Here is a 26,142-nt window from a genome sequence, read left to right as displayed (position 1 = left end):
TTGACACCTATTAAGTATGAGCTAATACTGCCTCCATGCCACCTACACACCATCTCAGCATCCATTCCGTAGTTTTGAATGTCTGTACTTCTACATCCCACATCTTTTCTACAAAATTAAAAAAAAAAAAAAAAAAAAAAAAAAAGAAGAATAAAAAAGAGAAGGAACAGCTCTCCCTCCCATTCTCTCTCTTTTCTTCAAGAAAAAAAAAAAAAAAGGAAAGCTGGCCTGTAGTAGCAATTGAAGCTTTGGAAGTCATTAATGATAATTTTACTTAGTCTTTAAAAAATGTGTCATTTTGAAAAATAACATTTTAAACCCTAATGCTTTCCTAATTAAAATAACTATGACTGTAATTCACAGATGGTTTACTTTTACAGGAGTCTGAATGACATTAAAATTTAAGACTCAGATGAGAGCACTTTGTAGTCCAGAAAAAAAATATTGAAAAGTGAATGTTTTAGTGGAAGAACATTTTAACCTTTTTTCCCCTAGGCAAGCAGGAAATATTTTGTGATTAAAGAGACCATAATGAAGACAGGTGGCAGCCTCAAAAACTGTTTTGATATGTGATATGTGAAATTCCAATGTTTTTCAGCACTATTGCTTTTACTGAACACTAGAACTGTAAAGAGGGCAGTGAGACTATCTTGTATTCTTGGTCAGCCTTAGAGGCTCTCAGATTTACTTCAAAGACTAAGCAACAGAGATTTCTATCTGTACCAACATAATCAAACATGTAATAGCAGTTTCTGCTATACATGCTTCTGTCTAGAGCTCTGCTCTCTATAGACCTGGCACATGATGTAAAAACCTATAAATAGCTTTTATCTGAATGCAAAAATGGATTTATATTGACATTTTGTATTTCTTCATTCACTTAAAAATTGTAGCAGACTCCTACTAATGAAATTCATAGCATAAGTGATGCCACAATAACTCCATTTATGTTGTTCCTAGGGTGTATAAGAGAAAAGAGCAGTAAGGCTTTGCATGTTCCCTAGATAGCTTTGTGACTGCAGCCAGACACTTGTAGCTAAACCAGCGTAAAAGCTTCAACAATTGTCGACTGTGATTTTGTGACTGTGCAATAAATTGCAACTCCTTGTTTAGTTAAGTTATACATTTGAAAAATAGCCTGAATGTGATCAACCAGTGTGTCAATAATGAGACTAATTGAGAACGGGATTGTTAATTTTGCCATGGGCATTACTAGTAATAAGGGCTTTTTTAGAGTTTGAAAGTACAACTTTTCATCCCCTTTTCTACTGCCAGAGTATCAATATTGCTGTAGTCAGGGGAAAAGCCAGGACTCTGAGTAATTAAGAACAAAGGACAGAAATAAGGAAAAATTGGATGATTTGGCATAGGCCTGAGACAGGAGGAAAAAAAGCGTGTGATGTACAGGATTTGTGGAAAGGAAAGGCAGAATATAAAGAGAAAATTTAATCAGAGTCGAGAAATATAATTTTATTAAGTATTTGTTCTCAGGCTTTGTCTGAGAGCTGCTCAGATGAAATGGTAATTATAATAACCACATGATAATTTAATTACAGTTAACTATGTGAAAAATAATTCACTTATTTTTTTTACAGAAGAATCCTGTATTTAAGGCAATGTAAGCAAGATGATGGAGGTAATAGTAGCCAAAACTAGTAATAACACAGGTTCAGTATGTGGTTTTGCAAGATTGATGGGAAAAAAGTTGTTCAATGAGCAAAGGGTTAAGATAACCGGGTGAAAAGAGAATTTTGAAAGCTGAGGAATTAAAAAAAAATAAATTCGTTGGAAGTCATCAGTCAAGAAAATGAAGATGGGAGTATGTCCCTAAGAGTGGCATTTGACTGCACAATTGGATCTCTGGGAGATTGCCTCAACTTAACCACCATGCAGAGAAAGTCCATGCCCTATTTCTGAGTTTCTGCAATGGTGAGACATGTAAAACATTTTTTTGTGTCACCTATTCCACACACTTTGCTATAATTCAAAAGGGACTCATTTATTGGGAAAAGAGATACTGATTAAAAAAAAAAATTAGAAAGCGTTCCAGTTTTGCCATTTGACTATAGGTGATTTTAACTAAAATACTAACATTTGCACCATCATTGTTAGCTCAAACTTCAGGATAACCGACTTTTTAAAACATCTGATTCCAAATGATTGTTCTCTACAGTAGAGAGAAGGGAAGCCAAGGATAAAACATTGACGCAATCATTCCTGAATTTAGTTAATGGAATTTAGCCATAAAGTATATGTCCTGGATTTCTGTCGTCCAACACTACCAGGATGTACATCTGCAAGTGTTGGGATCAAAAACAATTTGGAAGTGTGTGCAATTAACCCTCCAAATACCTGTCTCCCAGATCTAAAGTAAAAAACAGTGGAGCACGATGGTTCAGTAAGAAGAGAGTGAGCTTGTAAGCTGGAGAAAAACAAGAGTTGAAATGAATTTCTGCAATTTTAGCCAGACTTGTATTAATTAATCAGAATGTCTATTAGCCATTAAAAAAAAAAAAAAAAAATAGTTAGGCAAAAGCTACAATCTTCTAGGGCAGCACAGTTTCCTGGCATTGTTCCTTTTATTTCTATGAAGTGAAGAAAGTTCTACACAATTCCTAAGAAAAATGATTGGTTTATTGTTTGGGGTTTTTTTCCAGTTACTTGCCTGTTGCTAGGTTGTATGTGGATTTTAGTGTTGCTAAGGTTGTATGTGGTTTTTTAGGTCTATTAGAAAGGAATGCTTTTGAAGATGATACAGAAAAGAATTTTATAGGATTGTTTCAGCTTGTTCAGAAGGTATCAAAAGAAAGGTGTTTTCTTTTGTTCTTACTAGCTAAATTTGTCTCTAAAGGAGTGAGAGAATCTAATGATTGTTGCTTCAAGAACTAGATGAATTAAACCAGGATAGTACACAAAACCAGAATCGATACTTAGAGATTATTTTTCACAACTGAGTCCCTCTGTCTCTGACTTTGATCCTGAAAGGAGACTCAAAGCACAGCTTAAGTCAGCTAGGCTGGGACCTAGAATTCATAATTTTACTGGATATTTGATATCATTGTCACTAATGACAGTGAGTTTGTCCCATCCTCCAACTTCAGTTAAGTTCTTCCTGTTCCACAGATGGCAACTATCTCACCATTTTCTGTTCCACATGGGTTTGTCTTGTCACCTTTCTCTATGCACATGCCCTTCTGCTTTATAAGACCTAAACCTTATTTTCTATTATGTTGTCTAACACATTAGAGTAATTAGATTCAGAATTCTTTGTTCCCCAACTTTTATTTAACTTGAAGATTGAACTATTTGTTCTGGATATTTTTAGAACTGAAGTGGAACTATCTGTCTGACAGCTTGTTCATCCTTTACAAATACATCTTTTATTCAACCAAGTGATAACTGCATTTCTGTTAAAGAATTGGCATTGTACTGTTCCTAAATTGCAGATATTATTTCAACCCTTTGTTGGACTGTTAACATGAGATCTCCATTTACCTGTCATGGTTTCAGCCTTATTTGTTGACGATTTCGCTGCTGTTTGTATTCTAGATAGGAGTCCGAAAAGTGTTTCTTAAGTACTGGCAAGCTGACCATCTCAATGATTTGTGCCTTCAGCTTCAGAAGAAAATTATCACCTGCCAAAAAGGTAACGGTTACAGAACAAGTATTCCTTAGCTGTTGCTTTGTACACAGAGCAGAATATTGCATAACAAAGAGATTTTCTTCACCTTGAATAGTTGCTATATTTTATATATTTCCCAACAGGTATACACAGATTTTTTGAGATTATATTAGCATTGGTAATTCTCGCACTTTCTGACTGTCAAATATAATTTTATGGCAAACTCTTGAATGTAATTAAAACTTAGAGGGTCTTGAATATTTTCTTTTTAGAGTAAATTCAGTGATTTTTCAAGGCATTAATATCACCTTTACTTTTTTTTTGCATATCAAATATTGTAACAGTAACAGTAAAATTAGAATATTTTCAAATATATCGACACTAAAAACAAAGTTAATAAGTTAGTGTGTTTAGTTGTCCATATTTTTACCCATTTTATGCCTGCATTTCTCCTAAGGTCACTGACTTTTTTTGGCATATTTTTAAGAGGAGGTGCTCTCCATTGTCTCCTGTTTTCCTGTTACTTATGCTCCATTTCCTATCAAATTCTCAAACAGCCTCTGAAAATATGAATATTGCTTTCTTTGAATAAGCTTCCTTCACACCATTCATTATTTACCTAATTGGCTGGTGTCTGCAATAATTTGCATTTTAAACTATTTAAAGGAAATTAAAAAGACAAAACTTTTTTTTTTTTTTTTTTTTTTTGTCAAACACATAACATTGCAAACTTAAGAAACATAAACCCCTTTCGTTTTAATTATCTGTTCCTCACTGTAAACATGTAGTGAAAAAGAGGAAGTCAAGAGAAAACCTGAAGCAAGTGAAATTCAAATGGTAACAGTTCAGAAATGAATGTGGAGAATGACAGGTAACATACTGCAGTTCAGCTGAGTTTATAATTTGGGCATGATTTTTTAATGCAAATGACCCTACTGTATTTTTGCATTTTGAAAAGCAGTAACAGTTTATTCTCTTTCCCTTCTTGTGCTGTCTTATCAAAGAAAGGAAGCATTTACCTTTTGGAATCGAATTTGCAAATTTGCAAACAGAATGCTTCAGTATAACCCTACACCAAAATATAAAACACCCTCAGATATGTCCATGTGTTACAGAAGTATGAGAACAGATCAACAAAGCATGCCTCAAGAATGAAGATAATAGGGCTTCTTGGCTCCTTACAAAATATTTTTCTTGTTTTGCCTCTATCCTCCTTAATTAGGGTGACTTGAAAAGTAATTTTTGCCAAAAGTGTGTATTTAAAGCTATGGCTCATGTGCATGCTTTTTATTATTGGGGAAACCTGAGAAAATCAGGAACTTGGATGAGTACGCCGAAGTTAAACATTGACCTCATGTCATTGGCTCATGAAAGAAGCTGCCTTTTGCAAACAAGTTAATAATCAAATAATAGTAATATAATCAAATAATCAATAATCAAATAATCAAATAAACAAGTTAATAATCAATTGCCAAACTAGTTAATAATCACGATATAGCAAAAAAGTAAAGCTGTCTGAAAACATCCAAAGGAGGGCTATGAAAATGGAGAAAGGCCTCGAGGGGAAGCTGTTAAAGAAGTGGCTGGAATCACTTGGCCTGTTTAGTCTGGAGGAGACAGAGGGCAGACATCATACCAGCCCACAACTCTCCCATGAGGGAAGTGGAGGGGCAGACACCGATCTCTTCTCACTAACAACCAGTGAAAGGGCCCAAAGGATCGTCATGAAACTTTGAGGCTTGTTGGGCACTGGAATAGGCTCTCCAGGGAAGTGGTCACAGCACCAAGCCTGACTGAGCTCAAGATCTGTTTGGACAATGCTCTCAGGCACAGGGAATAATTCTTGGGGTATCCTGTGCAGGGCCAAGAGTTGGACTTCAATGAACCTTGTGGGTTCCTTCCAATTCAGGATATTCTGATTCTATGATTCTAATTTCTGTATCAGGCTTAAAGTGTAGCATCATATGCTGAGATAAGAGCTTAGCTTTAGGAAAAACAGGTCTTGCCCAAAATTACTATCCACTCTTGTTACTTCAAATCTAACTAGCAATCCTTTCTTCTAGATTTGGGGGAAAACACCCAAAACAAAGCTAACCAGATAAATAGTTTCTGGTATCCTGAAACTTATCTTACGCAAGCAAACTAAAGTGAAAGCACCTGTAGCAACACTTTCACTTAGATATGTATCTGTGAGTTTAGAAATTTTCTCATTTTTTTTCCTGCAGGTATGAGAACTAAAAATTATACTTTTTGACTTGAGTCACTGTGAAAATTGTTTGTACCCATAGAAAGGGCAATCATGCTGAAGTTCTTCCATCAGTGTTCATGTGGATGAGGAATTAACTTGAATACATTGTATACACAATAGTTAATAAATTTCTCACATAACCCAGATCCGTGGTCTACTGGAATTTTGATTATTCTAATCCTCATCCTTAGATGAACTCTTAAGTACTAGATATTTTTCTGCCCTGTGGGTGCTAACCTCAATTATTTTAATTTGCATAAGTGAGAATTATTTTAGATCTACATAAATGAGGAGCAAATTCACAAGGCAATCATAGTACCCAGTACCCAACAGAAGTAGATGAAACTGAGCAGTAAAAACTCTAAGTGCTGACAGTTTCATTTCACAGAAGCTTTTTAGGTTATAAGATTGTTTTGTGTTTAACCAAAACCAAAATCTTTCAAATAATTATCATAGAGAAGGGAGTGTTGAGAAATGTCTATCATTTAATGAAAAGCCTGAAGCACTCAGTTCATGAAAATGTGTGCAAAAGAGGGATGTCTATCTGCCAACCATTCCTAATACAGCTTTGTTGAACATTTCATCTTCCTTTTGGTCAAAGTGCATAATTCAGAGTAACTGTACCATCTCTAAATGTTACAATTAGCTCTACTGGATCACGTTTTACTGGACCATTCTAGCAGGCTACTCTAAGCTGCTCATTCATGCCTGCTAACAGTCCTATCAGAAAACTGACCTCTTAATTTCTTTACTTTAACCAGCCTTGGTGGAGTTACCAGTTTGTGTGGGTTTTTTTTGGTTTTTTTTGTTTTGTTTATTTTTGGTCAAGTTAATAGCACATACAGACACACAGACTCTTGTAAAAATGTTACTTTAAAATACAGGTTTTTTTTTTCTAAAGTCACCCAGGATTTAATGCTTAATGATTTTTGCTCTGCAGAAGATAGATTTAAAGAGAATATTTTAGGAAAAAGGTTTTTTTATTATTAAGCTCTTTCAAAATTTTTATATTTGTGAGCAGTGAACTCTGATAATATTCTATGCATGTATTCATTCTTTTTACAATAGTAACCCTTAGATCGAGACTCAGTAATATCTTTATTATGAATACTTTCATAAAATTGTCAACAATAACAGTAGTATTAATTTCTTTTTCAAGTAAATTGGGTAAGTGCATTAATGTTTAAGGGTTTAAAGAAGTCTGATTTTATGGAATGTAATTAAAGGCATTGATTGGTTGTGATTATAAAAGTATAAACCTTCAAATCTTTCTATCATAAATTATTATTAAAAAATATTTCAAAGTGTCTGAATTTGAAGGTTTTCAAACCCAAAGAATTTTAAATAGAAGCAGTATGTTAACACTAGCCTTTCTTTTGTTTTGTCAGCTGGGCGTTGAACATCTCTAAAAAAATAAATCTTTTTTCTAGTGTCTAAACAAGGCATTAGAAGATGATACAAAGTACTTTACATTACCCTATGCTTTCGCTGTCTATTTTATTCAATAATATTTTATATTCATAGAAGATTAATTATATCTTTTTCTGTTGACATTTTTCCTTTTGGCTTTACTCTTCATCATTTAATGTTGTTATGCAGTGATCCTAAATCTGAAATTTAACTATATTGTTCTAAATACCTAATGCATTTTAAATTTTTTATCCTGCAATCAGCATTCTCAATATCTTCCCCCAAACTCAAACAAACATCTTACACAGGCTATTGTATGCTAATTTCACTGATGAAAAAATTTCAGTTGACCAGAAGGAGAGTAACCATAAGAGGCAATGATGAAGTTTGACCTGGGTTTTTTTGATACATGTTAAGTGATGAAAACCAAGGGTATTTAAGGCAACAGAAAAATGATTCAAAACCAGGTTCTTCCCCATGAGATACACAACGGTGGTTCTAGATCTGGAAAGAAACGCGGTCTTGTGGAACTTTAAACAAACTAACACTCACACAAACACAATACTTTCAGTTAGTATATTTCTTTCTTCTAAGCCAAAACATAGGTTCAGAGAATATTGACACCACCTGTTGCAGGCACTAGGATTAAAATGGTGCCCATTTATTATGACCACAGAGGCCCCTGTGCCTTGTGTTTCTGATCAACTGTACTTCAGAAAACCTAGGGTACTAGGTGGTATTTGGGTAGGATTTGTTGTGATGAATGTACATACCTAGGAAAATGATACAGAAAGCTGTTATAAGAGATGCACTAATTTTTTTTTCCAGAATAAAGCTGACAAAGAGTGTGAATAACAAGTCTAATAGATACATGAAGCTGATGCAATGTCAATGAAAACTTTTAACTGAGAAATGCAGATATGATGTGACAGATACAATTGAGAAATTTGCATTAAATTAATCTAATTGTTTTAGCTAAAAGGAAATGAGCAGTGAAAGGTCTTTAAGTCAAACAAAAAATAATCCTGTGTTGATTGTGATTTTGATGGGGTACTAGGTATATTGAAGCATTTAAAACATGTTTTAAAGCTGACCAATAGCAGTCATTTAATTCTTAATTGCATTCACTGCAATTAATTTCTCCAGGTTTTTATTTTGAAACAAACTACCTTTTGGCCTTTGCAGTATAAATGAATGTTTTCACCATCTGTAGTATAAAACTATGTATACATCTTACATTGCATATATGTAAGATGTATACGTTTTATTACATCTATGTTGTGATGTAATAAAAATAACATTGAGTGAAAATAAACATTTTGAGTTATAATAGCTCAAATTTATGAATTTACTGTCACTAGTTCATTTTAAGCACTAGCAGAAGAACATAGAAAGGGTTCCATTTTATTATGTTATTTATATGCCTTCAGATTTCTTTCATAAATTTGTATAAGATACTGATTGAATTTGGCTTGCTCATGTTTACAGCAGAACACACAGTGATATTAAGTTAATCCCCCAATTAGCTGTCTTTCATTGGTCCATATTTTCTCCTTCCACTATGGTAGTTGTAAGAGGATTTCTAGCTCGCCAGCGCTTGCTGCAGAAGATGAGCATCAAACAGCAAGAGGTCACCTCAATCAAAAGCTTCTTGCAGAATGCTGAGGATATGGGATTGAAAACATATGATGACTTGGTGATTCAAAATGCCTCTGACATTGCTCGGGAAAATGACCGGCTCCGCAATGAGATGAATGCTGCTTACCACAGGGAAAAGGGGGAGGCTAGGAACAGGCCAGAGGAAGGCCACAAAAGGTAAGATGAGAAACACCTGCTCTGAAGAATTAATGAGTCTCTTCAGTTTTCGTGAATTCCTTCCCTACTTAGAAAACCATAGAAGTGACTGAGGGATTGCAAGAGGATTCTCAGGTATATGCTCATCCCAAATCAATATTAGGTCATATTTTTTCCCTGTATATCAGGTAATTAAATCTAGAAATTTAAGGAGACTACCGTATCCTATTCAGGGGGCACTGAGCTTAGAGGAATTTATGCAAGTCTCTGAGACACTTTTTTTTTACAGAAATACTTCTAATTCTATGATAAATAGATTATAGTTTAACTTCATCAGACCAAACAAGCAAAAGAAAAATTTCTTTGACTTAAAATACCAACACTGAAAAATTACAAAGGTAATGAAAAACAGATAGGAAAGTGTTAAAATACAGTAAATCCAGACTAAGAAATCCTGATTTCTCACTGAAACAAGTAGATTGATTGTGAGGAGGATGCTTTTTTTAAAAAATGGGAAAATGTTGGGGTTTTTAACCCACATCAGAGTTTTCAGGAGTACCTGTTTTACAAATCCAGTAAATGCTGGAGAGCTATTCTCTAGGAACTGAGTCTCTGATTTCTCTCTTAGACAGCTGAATGGGCAGAGTTAGCACTTGCAGTTAATCGATTTGTGTCAATAGAAAGAATGTGTCTATAACTTGCTGGACATGTAAATGTTTATTTTTCCGTAGGAGCTTAATTTTCATCCAGAACAGCTCCCTTTGCTATCATTGTTTTTGTCAGTGACTTTAATAAAAGTGAAAATGACAGTGCATCTGCTTAATTAGCTTCAAATATCCCAGTGATTACATATTGGAGGAAATGCCTTTGTAGGAAAGACTGTAATTAAACATTACAGTGAAAACAAATTATCCACTGAGCACCATGTTTTTTTCATCTTTTGCTATTTCATTTACTACATGGGCAGCTGGCTATATCCTGTGCATGAATTTCAGCTCTGCTGGTGATTTACCATGCAGAAATACAATTTAAAAAGACAAATGCTCTGGGATTTGTTTTAAAAATGGTAGTATAGACATCTTCTATCTAATATATTACTATTCTAAGTTTAAAGGGTCTCAATGTTTTGATTCTTGGACGAATAAAATGTTAGAAGAATTTTTGTTAAAACTCCATTTGTCAGAAGCAGCTGGGAGGTTATTTCTCAATATGTATTCAAATAGCAAAAAAAGGGGAAAAATCAAAAACCTGAATTGTAATTGAAACAACTAAACATAAATAATAATTAGTAAACAATAACAGAAATTACTATTAAAAGTAATAAATAATAATTAAGTTTAAACTGGAAGACATAGGGATATCTGGGTGGAATTGCTCAAGCAGCCAATATAGCTGGTTAAAAAGGTCATCTATATTTTAAAGATTTGCATTATCTAAATAGAATTTATAGTTGTCTTTTTAGAAAATAATGATAAAGACTCAGCATTTGCTGCCTCAGTAACTTTCTATTAAAATGGATTTCCCAGAAATTATCATTCAGATTAAAAACCCAGCTTTTTATTGTGTGTAGCAATCAAAGTGTGAACAATTCATTCAGTGAATGTCTGGTCAACAATATGAGACTGCTTAAGCAAGGCTGCATTTGTGTGAAAAAGGGCCGGTGTCCTGATTTATCATGAAACAGGAAATGGAAGAAAGCTAGCAGCTTGATCTGGATTTGTTTGTCAGAAGATTACTACACACATCCCCTCGACACAGCAGGGGAGTTGTGAGATTGTTTACCAAAAAGCTGTTGTTACATTTGCATGAACAGGTTCATTGTTACCGCTTGAATAATGCATCTGGGCCTCTTTTCTGTGTTTTCAGAGCTGAAGACAAGGGTGGGAAGGTCTCGGAGGACAGCTTTGCCGGCTGTCGCACGTCGAAGCACTTTCACTCCAGCTCCGTGCCTGTCCCCATGGCAGTGGATGGCTTGGTGCATTCTGCGGCTGGGTCATCCATCAGATCCCCCTCCCTGCACTCTGTTTTCAGCATGGACGATAGCAATAGCCTGCCATCACCAAGGAAACAGCCTCCTCCCAAACCAAAGAGGGACCCCAACACACGACTGAGTGCCTCCTACGAGGCTGTTAGTGCTTGCTTGTCGGCAGCTTCTAAGGAAACCGCTAATGAAGGTTAGACATAAAGGCAGAGACAGTCGCAAATGTTACTCTGAGTTATTGATTTATTCTTCTTCCTTTGATCCTTTTAAACACAGTCAAATGCCTCTGAGAGGTCCTGCTTCCTTGAAATATTTCAGTGGCAGTAAATAAAATTAGCCAATTTGTCATTTGTTCCCAAATCAGCAAATAATACTCATGACTTCTAATTGCCCAGTTTGTCAACAATCAAAACCTAATTGTAGAAATCTCTCTAGAAACAAATATTCTGTCAACATGAGCCATTCTACCCCACTGTCCATTTTATTTCACCTTTTAAACTGTTAGAATATCTTGCATGCCTAAAACAGAATGCTCAAATCTTGAATTTCACTGACTTAAATATTAAACCATCTCCTACTTTTTCTCTATGCTCACATGAATAACTTATGCATTCAGTGTTGGTTTGTTTGTTTGGGGGATTTTTGCCAAAATTGGGTTACAGTGATTTTTGTTTAGAAGGAAAGTGCTGCAAGTGTCCCAAAGTGTCTCAGTGCATTATGGTGCACTTATCATGGTTTTGAGTTCATTTTTTCTATTCTCCTTTACCTTTGAAATGAGTGGGTAAAAGATGAAGGAAAGGAATGTATTCTGCTTTCCTTGATAAGCCTGACTTGTCATGCTTTGTGTAAATGATCCTCAAGGTTTGTTAAGGAAGATCTTTCAGGTTGGGTTTAAAACTCTCTATGACTCTCTAGTCCTGCATACAATGGATAGAAATCTTTGCAGCTACCTCTCAAAATAATTACTGTTCTCATGTCCAGTTCACTAGGATTCATTAGGATCCAGTTCAAGTCCATTTTTCTTAACCTCTTCCTTGCTCATTCAAGCTCTATGTATGGAGACATGAACTATGCTCAACATGCTTTTAAACTAGTATGGTTTAAGGAGGTCTGTAGTAATTTAATCTTTCTGTGTCCAAATCTACAAGAGATTATTGATTTAACCAAAAAGTTCTAGCAGAGGTGTTTTGAAAGAACAATTCCTATATGTATGTGTGGTCCTAACAATCATGCTTACATATACTCACAAAACAATTTTGGAGTTGTTACACGTATTAAACAGTAGGGCAAGTTTCTCTGCCATAAACTCATTTTCCAAGAATTAGGTCAGTTTTCTGAGTCTTTGTCCAAATCTAGCTCTGATTTATACCATCTAATTTTGATCTTAAAAGACCAATCATCTAGGTATCTAGTCTCTTCACTCCATACATGCCTGGAGGCTATGAAGAGACATCTAGTTTAGTTAAATGTATACTCACTTGGGGATTTGCCCTTAGGCTATGGGATTCCCTAAAGTTATAAATTATTTCCACACCTGCAGTACAAAAGAAGCGAGGGGCATAATGTCATCCTATAATTAGAGTTTTATAGATATTATATAACAGAGGGGTGTTTCAGTTTCTGGCAACCACATATGTGTCAAAGTAGCACTGTGCTGACTCCTAGTCACAAGCATACCCATCTACCTTGGAGCAAAAGGAAAATCAAGCACATATGTGTTAAAGGACTTTCAATGCACATTTGGATTCAAAAGATACTTCCTCAGGTGTAAATTCTCATCTTTTAGTGGCAGTAGAGATTACCAAAGCAGATTATATGTCCAAGTAGCAAAGGCCTATGGTTGGGTAGCTGAAAATTCTGCATTTGATTCCTAGAAATATTTTTGCTTTTCCTTGGAGTCCTGTGTTGGAGAACTAAATGAGCAATATGTGAGAGCCTAATGTATTAGGCAAGTGTAAGAAAAAACTGACTTGCTAATAACACAGACTTTTTCACTTTCCTAGTACTGACCCGTCCAAGACCACACAGTGATGACTACAGTACCATGAAAAAAATACCTCCCAGAAAACCAAAGCGAAGTCCAAATACTAAACTTAGTGGCTCTTATGAAGAAATACCTGGGCAAAAGCCTGGGGATGTAAAAAAACCAAACACAGTAGTTAAACCAGGTGTCTATGACACTGTGACAGTACAGAGAGCAGCTTCTACTGATGGACCACAACACGGCGTGTTGAATCTCTTTATGTCACAAGAAGAGGAGGAAAATGAGCCTGTCTATATTGAAATGGTAGGGAATGCAGTGAAAAGCAGTTCTGCTGAAGCAGGGAGTCCAGAACAAGGAGAGTCTGTATATGAAGAAATGAAGTATTTTCTACCAGAAGAAGGAAGCAATGGTAATGGAATAATTCCAGTAGTGACTGGATCTCCTCCTCTATTGTTTGAAAGCAAAAAATATGTTAACATTGAAGATGGAACCTTGGATGGAAACAGTCAAGCAGCTTTGATCTACAAAGACTCATGTGACATTCCAGCCCCTTTCCCTAACTTGCTTCCCCACAGACCACCACTTCTTGTATTCCCTCCAACCCCTGTCACATGTTCACCTGCTTCTGATGAGTCACCTTTAACACCACTAGAGGTCAAAAAGCTTCCTGTTTTGGAAACCAACCTAAAATACCCTGTGCAGTCAGAAGGCTCAAGTCCATTATCACCCCAGTACTCCAAAGGCCAGAAGGGGGAGAATGAAAGACCAGTATCTCCAGGCTTGATCGTGTTCAGTGTTTCCACCAAAGTGACTCCTCCATCCACACCACCTCCTCCACTGCCACCACCCCTTCCTCCTGCACCACCTCCTGCTTCCTACCGGGCTTCCACACATTTTGCATCTCCTCCGGAGACTTGTGCTAGTTTTCTGATTAATGCAGGGAAGACAGGTACAAATTCAGATCTGTCAAAAGTACCTCAAAGACCCAATCCTGCTCAGCTTGGATGCTCGTCTTCTCCATTCCCCAAACTGCCTTACTCCCCAAAGGTGGCAAGAGCAAATCACAGGAAATTGAACTCAAATTCATCAGCTTCATTTCCATATAGCCCTACAAACTCAAGGTCGTTGACCAGTCCCCTTGATGAGTTAACTAGCTTGTTCAACTCAGGAAGGAGTGTGCTACGAAAATCTGCAGCAGGGCGTAAGATCAGGGAGCCAGAAGGTAAGACAGTTCTCTGTGCTTCTGTTTTGTGTAGTTTTACTGCATCAAAACTTTCTTACTTTGGAAACTGATAAAGTGGGCAAAAATGCAGAATGAAAACTTTGATTGGTTTGAGTTTTATTTAAAGGTCTGTTGTAGTCATAAGAAACACATATAGAATATAAATTACATATAAAAACTATATGACTTCAGGTTTTGTCTGAGATTATCAACTTTTCTTTTACCAAAATGACACAAAATTAAATGTTCTTTTAAAATTCCAGCTGTCTCAGTAAAATAAACACAGGTGCTATATTGTGTGAAAAATGAGTTTATGCTATTAAACTATAAAAATACTTTTGAATTAAATATATGGCTAGGTGGCTGGTAGATTTGCTTTACTTTGAAGACTGTTTTATAAAATTTGATCATTTAATTTCCATGAAATTCTGTATTTGGTGATACAGTCTTTATTATTCCCCTAAATAATGTTTGAATGGAGAGTCATACAGTAACATTTATATTTAAATGTTCTGCATCTCAGTAACAACACTGACTCCAATCTTTGCATTATTTTTCTCATTTAAAAAAAAAAAAAAAAAAAGTTTCCTTTTGAAAATATTTGGTGCACTTTACATAGAATTTTTTCCCCATAATATCATCTCCTAAACACAAAATTTGTGAATTTAAAATTTAGAGTGAGAAAATCTCTAGACTGTTTACTCTGTTTCTTCACTTCTATCTGTCCAAACAGCTTGTCTTAATCAAGAGCTGTGTGCAGCTTATTCAAAATAGGCAATACAGAATTATAGAATTACTTAGGTTTCAAAAGAACATTAAGATCATTGAGTCCAACTGCAAAACTAACGCTTTCCATGATTTCAACTATATCATAATTTTCCAGCTGCACAGTGTCTTCCAGCTCCTCCTGCTTGTTGCCCATGATACTTGTCTTGGAGTAGATGTGCTTCGATTGCCCTCTTAATGTGCCACCTCTTTGGGAAGAAACCGAAGCCATACTTTAGAAATACAAAACATCTTTACATCCTGTAAAGAACAGGATGTATTATCTTATAATTCATTGTCCATTTTCTTAAATGCCTACTGCTCCATTGATTTTAGTATCCTATCCTAATTTACACAGCTATACTATAACAGAAGCAGGTGTTTACTCTTGCTCCATGGATGTATTTGTCTGTCTGCCACACTACATCTCTCTTCCTGAGAACCTTGGCAGCCTTCAGCCAAAATTGCTTTTAACCAAATACAACAAGAAGATAAAGGTTGCAAAATTTACTGAGTTTCTACAAGCTTTGTGAATGTTAGTGTCTAGGTGGAGACAAGAGAATTCAGCTATTAGAGAATCTATAGTGGACACAACTCTTGTGAGTCCTCCAGAGCCTGAAAAGCTTTAGCTGGACCTTGCTTGTTCTTGTATGCCAAATTCAATCCTGTATGTTGAATGAGCTATGAACTGAGACTTCATCAGTTCTCAAACTCAAGAGAATTTTTTTTTCTTATGCTAAGTATTCAAATAGATGAAATTGACAAAGGTATTATTGTGGTAGTTTTGCTTTCTTCGAAAAAATTCTCAATAACATTCACTGACTATAAATATATGTAGAAAGTTTTCTGTGGGTTATTTGATGGTTTTGTAGTTGATTTTTTTGGTTCGGAGTGTTGGTTTATCATATAGTTTATACATTTTTATCTGATGGGAAGTTAGTTCTTTAGATGTATCATCTCAAGTCTCTCTCAATGTACCTGGTGAGAAAGTGTTGTAAACCACTCCAACCAGGTTAAAAAAAAAAAATATATATATATATATATATAACCTTTACTTTAAAATAAAAGTTGCTTTGGAATGGAAGATTTTTGCAAATGCAATGATCAACTAAATGTGACCAAGATAGAATTTAGCTTGTGTCTCATGTGGGTTGAAGCTAGTGCATTAACAGAGGGTACCATAAAAAACCTCTAAATTTACCTTTCACATGGAAAACGTGCTTCTAAATATTTCATCAAGGGAGCACTAAGTATGAAAGATCAAAGTTCAAGAAAGATATATGATAAAAAAAACCTGAATCAATATTTTATGAGCTAGGAAGCTACTCTATACTAAGTGCAGTTACATATGAATAGTTCAATGATATGTAGATGGATTGAAAGTAACTAAGAAATACAAGTGAATATATGTGTGTGTTTTTACAATTTGCATTTTTTTATTTACTTCCTGTGTTCATTATTTTCTAGGGTAACAGCTGGAAAAAATGTATTTAACCTTTCATGCAAAGTAATAAGATGGCAGTCATCAGAGCTGACTCTTTACAAGTTGTGTGCAACTAGAAGTTGTTATGTGCTACTTTCTGATATTTTTATTACCTCTTACCTAATGCATATTAAGTTCCTAGAAGACTCCTCCCTTTCTTTCTATTGTTTGTAGTATTTTATTTATCATTGATGACATGGTGAAAAAAACCTTCAATAGAATTTCATTTAATTGTCATTGAAGACATGGTCTAGAAGAGCACTCTATAATGTGCAGTTTCCTTTATTTTCAGAAGTTATAATCTGTCGACAATCTTAACTAAAACCAGAGGGTAAAATTGTGGGCCATTTTGAAGTCTTGGAGAGTTACCTATGGGCATCAGGGAGTTTCTGTATGGGATCATCAGGCTTGGAGATGAAAGCCTCTTTGCCAATATAAGTGCAATATAGACAGATCCCCCAGCATGCCTCCCTCTCGCCTGGAGGAGTAATTTCAAGGCCTGAGAACACTTATGTCCTTTTGGCTCCTGACCTCTTTGTGAGAAAAGCTCATCCAGAATTAGAGTAGAACACATTTGTGGTTTTCTGATGTGCTGAAGAGTTATTGTGAACTGAACTGAGAGCATTGTCTTTCAGAAGTGAAACAACAACAAAAAAATCAAATGGCAACAACTTTCTTTTCTTGGTGGTTCAGCCTGGGTTTTTGTTTTTTTTTTTTAATACAACACTAGCCTCTGCTGGTTCTAACAATGATCAGGATGATATAGTATGCAATTTCATGCAAATTACTTCACATGTAACAAGAGAAGTTTTTTGCTCTGGAGACCTTATAGTTCAACTAAACAAAGCTGTGACAGGTGAGAACCTAGGTAAGGTGATTTCTCAGAGGTTGGAAAGAGTTGTCATTGAAACTGCAGCTGTATTGTTACACAAGGATTTGTTTTTACTCCATATAAAATGAGACCTGAGTGCAGATAAGTGGTAATACACACACGCACAAACCTTTTCTATTCTCTGTGATTTCTGGAAGTGAAAACTTTAGTTTGCAAGACAGACTGAAACTGAATAGTCATGTGCAGAGCCTCTACTCAAATAGACAGGACCTGAGATTTGAAACTTCACGAAACCAAATTCAATCCTTTAATCACAAAACAGCACTCCTTAGCAGGAGTGCTTATATTCAACATATAAGACATTCCTTAAATAAGGAAGAGACAATCACATGTTTAAGCATTTCATCTTAAATATTTATGAGCAAGGATAGAATTTTCTGTTCCTCAGCGTGGAGGAATGATACTCAGATTTTGATAGGTCGTGATGTTATTTCTCTTAATTGGTACAGTTGATATTAAATTATTCCATGCAAAGGGGCATCATTTCACCTTCAGAACAAAAGGTAGAATAAATCCTAACCAATCACCCATGCTTAGATTGGCAGAGTGAGTATTCATGTGGATTCTGAAGGGGAAGGAGCAAAGGAACTATGATTTTTCCTTAGCCTGAGTGAATTTCTTACCATTAGTATTTTGAGATGAAGGCACAGTGTTTTCTTCCCACTTGTTGAGAAAAAATTAAAATAGATACTTAACTTCTGTGTCTGAGCAAAATAAAATACACAAGTTTGCAACCCCACATCTAAGTGTCAAAGAAGTAAAATTAGGAAGATATTTCCTTCATATATGTCACCAATGTATAGGCACCAAGGTTTGTGAAATATTGTTAATGTTTCAGTACAGGTAAATCTGTATATTCAAGTCTACCCATTCTTCAGTGACCTATTCCTTTCCAGTTTGGTAACAGCAGCAAAGGCATGGAAACAGATTGTTAACAATTTATTGTTATCAATACTGTTATTGTTTGTCCAGTATCCTTGACAATCCTTGTGAATCCTTTCTTCTTTTACTTCCTAAGTGACTTATTTTCAATATGATGTGTGAAGCAGGTAGCTTCACATATCAGTGTCTTATTCCCCATTCTCCGGTTTAAGCATTGAAAGTCACAGGAAGATATTTACAACTGGCAAACAATACAGATATTTAGATGTACCTTGGGACTAAAGCTTGCCAAATACCGTCTATTGAGATTGACTCAAACTTGGAGAACAAAATATAATGTATATGTATGAAAAGTACTGTCCTGTCAAAGGCGGGTATCCCTTTGATAGCTAGTAAATAATTTTCCCTTATCATCAGATAAAACAAGCTATTGTGCTGCTAGTGGATTGCAAATTAAATCCTTACTTGTCTTTTTGTGATGAAATCCCAGTCCTTTACCCTCTAAGCCACTCAGCTTTTTGTCTTAAGCAACTTAATAAAGATAATAATCATATTGCCATCTCCTTCCTATTTGTACAATAAAATAGATATACTTTCTTTGTGAAAAAAACTAACAACTTAAAAGCCATGAGTAATACAAAATGCTGTGTTTTCAACTTTTATCTTTTACCTATAAATGCTGGAGGAATGATTGTATAAGGCATGAAACTTCTATGTCTTTAAAGTAATATTCTCAAATCATTAAAACTTTAGTCAATTAAGCTTCAGCACACTTCTCAGAAAGAGATTAATATCTTTTTACATAATTGACTTAATTAATAGGGAGTGAGGGTGTCTTTCTGTGACTAATTTTCAGATAAGATATCTAAACACAGGAGAGTCATCAACCTCTGACAGAATATGTGGAGTTGAAAGGGACCTATCAGGATCATCAAGTCCAATTCCACGCCCTGCACAGGGCACTCCAAGAATCGAACTTGTCTCACCATGTGCCTGAGACTGTTGTCCAGACACTCAAAGTGAAACAGACTTTGTGCTGTGACCTCTTCTCTGGGGATCCTGCTCCAGTGCCCAACCACTCCCATGGGTGAAAAACATTTTCCTGATACACAGTTCTCTCCTTGCCCTGCTGGCCATGCTGGGCCTGATGTCCCCAGGACAGAGTTGGCTCTCCTGGCTGCCAGGGCACTGCTGGCTCATGTTCAACTTGCCATCAGCCTGGACCCCCAGGTCCCATTTTGCAGCACTGCTTTGCAACCTCTCATTCCCCAGTCTGTCTACATGTCCAGGGTTGCTCCATCCCAGGTGCAGAATACAACTCTTGTTAAACTTCACAAAATTGTTGATTGTCCATCTCTCTGCAGGGCCTCTCTGCCCTCAAGGGAGTCAACAGCTCTTCCCAGTTTAGAGTCATTGGCAAACTTACGCTTTCACTATAGACTAGATGTAGCTCTCAATCTGAATCTCTTGCTGTAGGTGTAGAAAAGTGGGAGGAAGCACTGCTAGTAGGAGTTCAAAGCAACTCATTATAAAAATGACCTTTCATGACTACAGACAGATGCCCTATACAGAAAATTACACAGGAGTAGAAAGAACTGCTGGCAATACTGTTGCCATTCAGCCCATGCTGGTTAATTTTTCTAAGGAAATAATTGTGGTTTCTATTATTGCAGCAGAAGAAAGTTAGAAGAGTCTAGAGAAAGTACACTAGATTCCTATTTTCAGAATATCTATGGACTGTACAGGCTAAAAGATACCACTTCCATCTGCACTCTTCTCCTCATCTATAAGTCTGCCATTATCTGGATAATGTATCCCAGAAAATACTACTTGTTTCTGGATAAACACAATGTACTGAGAATAATTTCCATTTCAGAATGTCTGAAAACTAGTATATTTTACTGCATTTCAATTTCTGGTTGACTTCACTTTTTGCTGTTACAGCCTAAAACCACATAATATAGAATTTGCTTTGGTTATCTGTTCCAGCATGTGAAAGAGGCTTTGTGTGTGATTTCCATAAATAATTTTAATCCAAGAATTATTAGAAGAACAAATCAAGTCTAATTTTCAGGTGGAAAAAAAATAGGTATTGTCTTAAAATTCATATTTATTTTGTATTTTAAATGCTTGTATTGAAAATAAAATCAGATCTTTACCACTTCTCCTTACATTTCCAAAAGCTGTATTAATGAAATAGAGGTTGAAGGAGACTGTGCAGCCCCAGGAACACAGAGGAAAATATCACTGCATTTTTGATTTCCATCAGCCTTACGCTGTAATCTCTGGCTACTGGAAAGGGATCCTAGAATAGGCAGCACCTTGGTCTGACCCACTGCAGGCTCTCTCATATTCATACCAAGTCACTGCTGAAGAAGAGGAGTGCTGAGGAAAAGTAATTGCACTGACTTTTCTGTTTCTTTTATATGGTCCATTTCTGAGAACTGCAGGCATTTCTTTTAAATTAATTACTCTGTTTTGCAGCCTTTCCATTGAGCTGGATGTAGTTTGTGTCCCCTTCATCCTGTCTGATACTTGAGTCAATATCTACACCGTACTGGTTCAGCTTTGTGCATTTCATGCCCAAAGTTTTTAATATTCCACTTTTAATTGAGACTTGGATCATTCAGGTAGACATTTACATTAGGATTCTTATTTTCATAGAAATGTCTTTTCTTCAACATCTGATGTGACATCATGGTTCCAAATTCAGTAATGGTTCAGAAAGCTGTCTCTACTAAAAATGTTATGAGTTTCTTTAAATAATAAGAATATTATTTGTAATTCACAATGCAGAACCACAAATTACTTTAGGAGCCACTACATCCTTAATTGTAAACCAATTGTGAAAAATTAGCCATATCTAAGAGAAAGAAATTATTTGTAGCACACTTATGTTCCTGATACCAAAGAATAATATGGGTATTTGGCAGTAAATGTCATGTCACTTCATTTTACAGGAATTCTGGCATTTGAAATATAATGAAGAATGAGATATGGACACACTTTTTAGTGAAGGTCTCTAATTAAATTCTCAGCCTGAGTGAGAAATCTCTTCAGATGTTTTTAACTTCTTTACATCCATCTCAGCATTAAATTATCTTTTGCAAAGAATGTCAGTTGAGAACAATAATTCCATTTCACAGAAAATGTCAGGATTTTGGTATTTAAATTTGTTTTAGGCTGAAATGAAAATCAAGCATTCTAAAATTCTGTACAGAAATAAATATTCTTTTATGTCCAGGCTTTCAAGAATGTTTGTAAAGTACTGAAATGGTCTGTCTCAAATATAGTAAATTGCTTCTTACTGAAAAGGTTAATAACTAAATGTGGTTTTTTGGACCTAGATGAGTACAAGAGTAGTCATTTCAACATTGGTCAGATTGACATTTAGGGATATGACTGTCTCATAAAAAAAGCCAAGCTACTTCTAAACTCCTTGGCTCAGGTATCCAAGAGCTGTGCAAACTCCAGCCCCTCAATGACCCAAAGTTCTTGGCAGGGCTCATGCAGCTCATCATGAAACTCTGAAACTCTATAGACCTGGATGTGTGGATTATGTTCCAGTTCCAGCATTGCAATTTTGTGGGGCTGGATGGAGAAGCAAGAGAAGACAATTTAAAAGAGACTGATAAAAGGACTTGATCATAAATGTGAGGGCACCCTGACCCTCATCCTCTCTCCACACTGCTACACTCTGCTGTGAGAGAGTAAAGTGCTCAGAAGTGGTGCACTGGAGGTAGGAGTAGCATTTAAAGCAGTTAGGGACATCTGCCTTCTTCCCAGCACCACTGGTGAATGGAAAAATACAGGAGCCTTCAAGTTCAGTGCCCTTTTGGCTTGAGTTTTCATTCTCTTTTAATTCTCTTTTGCGTGTGAAATTTTCGGAACAAAAAATACATATTAAATTAGTCCTGAAGTTTTCCATTTCATTAGTTCTCTTAGCTCTTTCCTTAGGGGCTGGTTGCAGAACAATCCTGACATACTAGTAGCATTTAGAGACAGTTTTTAGCCACTGATTATCTGTATTTGTGCACAGTATGGATGTTTGTCACACTGCATCTGTGATACCCATATGTTCTTGCTTTGAGGTTAATGACAGTGCCATTGACCATCACTTTCAAAATTAACTTTAAAACAAACTAAATAAGATCTAAATTCATTTTTTTTGGTCTTAGAAGCTCATTTGGAAAGCAAAATATGAATGTTGCCTAAGAAGTTTTCCAGAACAGCTGTCCCTATTTAGTGGGCAGGATTACAGTACAGGTGAACCAAAAATATTCCTTGGATTGCTCCTCCAGGATCTACTCAAACAATTTATCTGCTCAATGCAGTCACTTATGCCTAGAATTCTGTGTAGCAGTCACTGCCAGAGCTGGTATGAGATATCCTGAAAAATATCTGTAGAAGCATTCTGGGAGAAGTAAATAGAACTGATGTGATGCTTCTGGAAGCAGCAAATCCCTATCTGTTTGTTTGTTTATTTTTACAATATTTGAAACTGTGTTTGAGGGGGAGGAAGGTTGAGACAGTGTCTCATCACATAGTTTCTTTCAACAGCAGCTAAAGCCCAGCAGTAAAGGCTGTTCTGTAACTGAGATTCCACACAGAAATGTAAACAGACATAAATGTCTGCCTTCAAGGTGAACTGCTGTATGCACACGAACTTGTAGAAAGCATTTCAAAAAGGGAACCTGTGTTTCTCAGAAAATTGCCTTCTCCTTTTCCAGCACACCAGCAGGTTTTTATATAGACAAATACAAAAAGTAGACTCTTCGGTGAGCCAGTCAATACACTTAGCAGTAAATAAAATCATTAACAGAGTATAATCAACTAATTTTTTTCCATATTAGACTTGAAAAGGTGGGGAACATTTGGACATGGAGAGAGAAATGTTTCTTTGAAGGCAGGATATTGTCTCAAGCAGTGCTCCCCTCCTTCCTGCCCTGTGTGGTTTGTTATGGACCAGAAAGGCCTGCAGAGTCAGTTCTAGAGAAGATGGGATGAACAAAATCCCCAGTCTCTGAAACATGTGCACTGTCTGGAGTCTAGCTCACTTGTTGCACTGAAAAGATGCTCCAAGTTCTTGCTCAGACACTATCAGGCAGGAGAAATGGCAGCCTGTCCAGATATTCTTCATCCTTTGCCACTGTTTGAGAAGGCTGTTTTCCCCACTTCAGAGTGGTATTCTTAGTCTCATGTTGGAAAAAAAAAAATAAAATTCAAACAATCCAGAGTCCTCCAGACAGGGAAAAAAAAGCACTTATGTTATCTCTCCCCCACCAGCTCTGAGAGTTTACCTGATCTAGGCATGTCCCTAACATTGCTTCTAGTAAAGAGGGAAAGGTTTGTAGCTTGTACTGATTGACACTGAAATAGATGTAAAATGAGAGCACTGTCTTTCTACCAGCACAAATCCATCAGAGAAGAAAGCATAAGAATCCTTCTTGTTCTAGGTGTGTGCTTTCCAGAGCTGTGGTTTGCAAAATTATAACTGAGCTGATGGCCCTTAAGGGCTGAACCAGACCTAGGAGTTCCTGCAGATGCTTCTGCAACCTCATTCTCACTACCAGCCTCATCCTCTGAAATTTGGCTGATTGGGATCACGCTAACAAAAAATTCTTCAGAGGAGCTCTTTCCTCAAGCAGAGTGAGTTTTGTCACTTGATATTCTTCATGGCCTGTATCTCCTCTCTTTTCTTTCCAGTGTTCACACAAAAATTCTATAAATGCAGCTTCCCAGACAAAATAAGTGGCCTGTTTCTGTATTTACCTGCTCCATCTAGGAGTATGGCTTCTGGAGTAGCTTGTAACACCATCTGATAGCTCCACTTACAGAGTTCAGACAGAATAGAATGGATGCTGGAAGTGACAGTCCAAATTCATTGCTACCATCCTAGGAGCATCACTGGTGGGGGGAGAATCCCGGATAATTGCTGCTGTAAGGGTAGGTTTTGTGAGGTGAAATAAACCAATAAATAATTATTTCCTCTGATGGCAGTGGCAGCCAGCAGCACAACTAAAAGGGTGAGACAGGCAGCACATGCTAATAGGCTGGGGGAATCCTGTCTTGACAGTTTTCAGCCTGCTCCATTTCTTTCAGCAAATAAGATGGAGCTGTTTGCCTCCAGCTCTCAGCAGACAAAATAAACAGTCATGTTACAGAGGGTCACGGTGTGACTTCGTATGAATAAACTGAATGACTCTGAAGCAATATGCATTAATCCAACAAAAGGACACCCAAGACAACCTGTGCTGAGGGTAGCTAGTAAATGCCACAAAGAATGTCTCAACAGTAAGTGAGAGCAAAACAGGAAACACTAAGTGTAATTTAAAAGGTAAAACAAAATACAGGGATAAACATTTGAGCAAAAATAAAATATCCTGTTCTTATTTAAGCATTTTCTCCCTTTCCTTTATCAAAAAATATCTGCAAATTTTCTGAAATCACCAGATTTTATTTTTTCTTCCCTCATTTCACAACATCCACTTGTCACAGTAGATGTAAAAAAATATCCAGGGTCAGCCATTAGGATTTTCCAGACTTTCCCAAGAAAGAGTGAGAGCACAGATCAGAAATCCCTTCTGTCTGCAATGTCTTGACTTTCAGATGCTGGTTAATAGGGTCCATCAGTTCTCTCTTATTAACATGCTTAATGACAAGCTGTTTAATTTCAAATTTACATTTTGCTGGATACCAGCTGTAAGTTTTCCGGAAATTGAGCTGTTTAGCTTTTACATCGCATGGTAGCACAGGTACAAAAAGCTTCTCCTCCTGAATTTATCTGCCAGAATTTATGTGCTTTCTTGTTTTCATAGTTGCTGATACAGAATGTACAACTGTGGATCATGATACCTAAAACTGTACATTGATCATTAGTTACAGAGAGACATGTTTTCCATGAATGAAGAAATAATGTTGGATTTTATACTGAGATCGTTTCGGCGTTAGGGCTGAGACATATGCTGCCTAGTTTGTGACACTGAATTTCCTCAGCTGGAAACTCATCTCTGTTTAATTAAGGAAAAGAAATCTGTGTCTTGAAAGAATGGTCATGTCAAGTCATACTGAGAGGAATGCATGACTTCCATTTATACCAGAGCAGAACTAAAGAGAATCTGCTCTCCCTGACAGTCACAATGAAACCTTTAAATGTGGCTTCAATAGAAGCTGCAACAGTTCAGTGCTCCACCACCCCCATATGATTTCGAGGTAGTATTTCTTCCATATTTTTCCTTTTATTTTTCCTGAGATAGATTAATATTGATCACTGTTTTTTTGATTATGGTAACTAGTGCTGTCAAAATGGAGGGCTGTATCTGTTTTACTAAATGAGCCAGTGCCAGGGAATGTCTTTGGAATGGCAGCTCACTTCTGTGCACAGTCAAAGTGCAGAGCATTCCCTAGAATTGTTTGGGACCTGGCAGGCTGGCTCCCTTCCAGATGAATCTGGGCATGGTTCAGGAAAAGACATAGCCCAGGGACTATTCCCAGTAGATGACTTGAATTCCTCTCAGCTGTGGAGGGCAAGGAAAGTGTGGTAGTACTGGTATGGGTCTCTTACCATTGACCTCAGGGCCAGAGAACAGTTGTGATCACATTTAAATAACCAGGACAGACAAAGCAAGAGTACTTACCCTGTATTATGAGTCCCCAGGTGCTTTGGCAGTGCTGCACAAAGCATCCAAGGTAAGCATGAATGGGAGGATCTAAAACCTGCTGAAAGCAGTGGATCCTTCGATTGTTATTAATGAGTTTTCAGTTAGACTGTAAATGAGCACTAAATGTTAAAAGAAGTATTTGAAAAAGAACATATGGGGACATACGTATCCATATACATTGTGGATATACCTACATTT

The 26,142-nt window shown here is 36.4% G+C and overlaps 1 protein-coding gene across 1 annotated transcript in view; it reads left to right on the top strand.

The window, feature by feature from the left end:
* MYO16 (myosin XVI) overlaps positions 1-26,142 on the top strand; it is a 267,582-nt gene that overhangs the window by 215,743 nt on the left and 25,697 nt on the right. Inside the window, exons 28-31 of the mRNA XM_066313833.1 lie at positions 3,550-3,646; positions 8,849-9,095; positions 10,941-11,248; positions 13,059-14,261. Coding sequence (XP_066169930.1) covers positions 3,550-3,646; positions 8,849-9,095; positions 10,941-11,248; positions 13,059-14,261 — 1,855 coding nt within the window. The remainder of the gene's footprint in view (positions 1-3,549; positions 3,647-8,848; positions 9,096-10,940; positions 11,249-13,058; positions 14,262-26,142) is intronic.

The sequence above is a fragment of the Sylvia atricapilla genome, chromosome 2, assembly GCF_009819655.1.
Source record: "Sylvia atricapilla isolate bSylAtr1 chromosome 2, bSylAtr1.pri, whole genome shotgun sequence".
NCBI lineage: Eukaryota > Metazoa > Chordata > Aves > Passeriformes > Sylviidae > Sylvia > Sylvia atricapilla.
The sequence above is the reverse complement of the archived record's forward strand: the minus strand, read 5'-3'. Positions and strand labels throughout refer to the sequence as shown.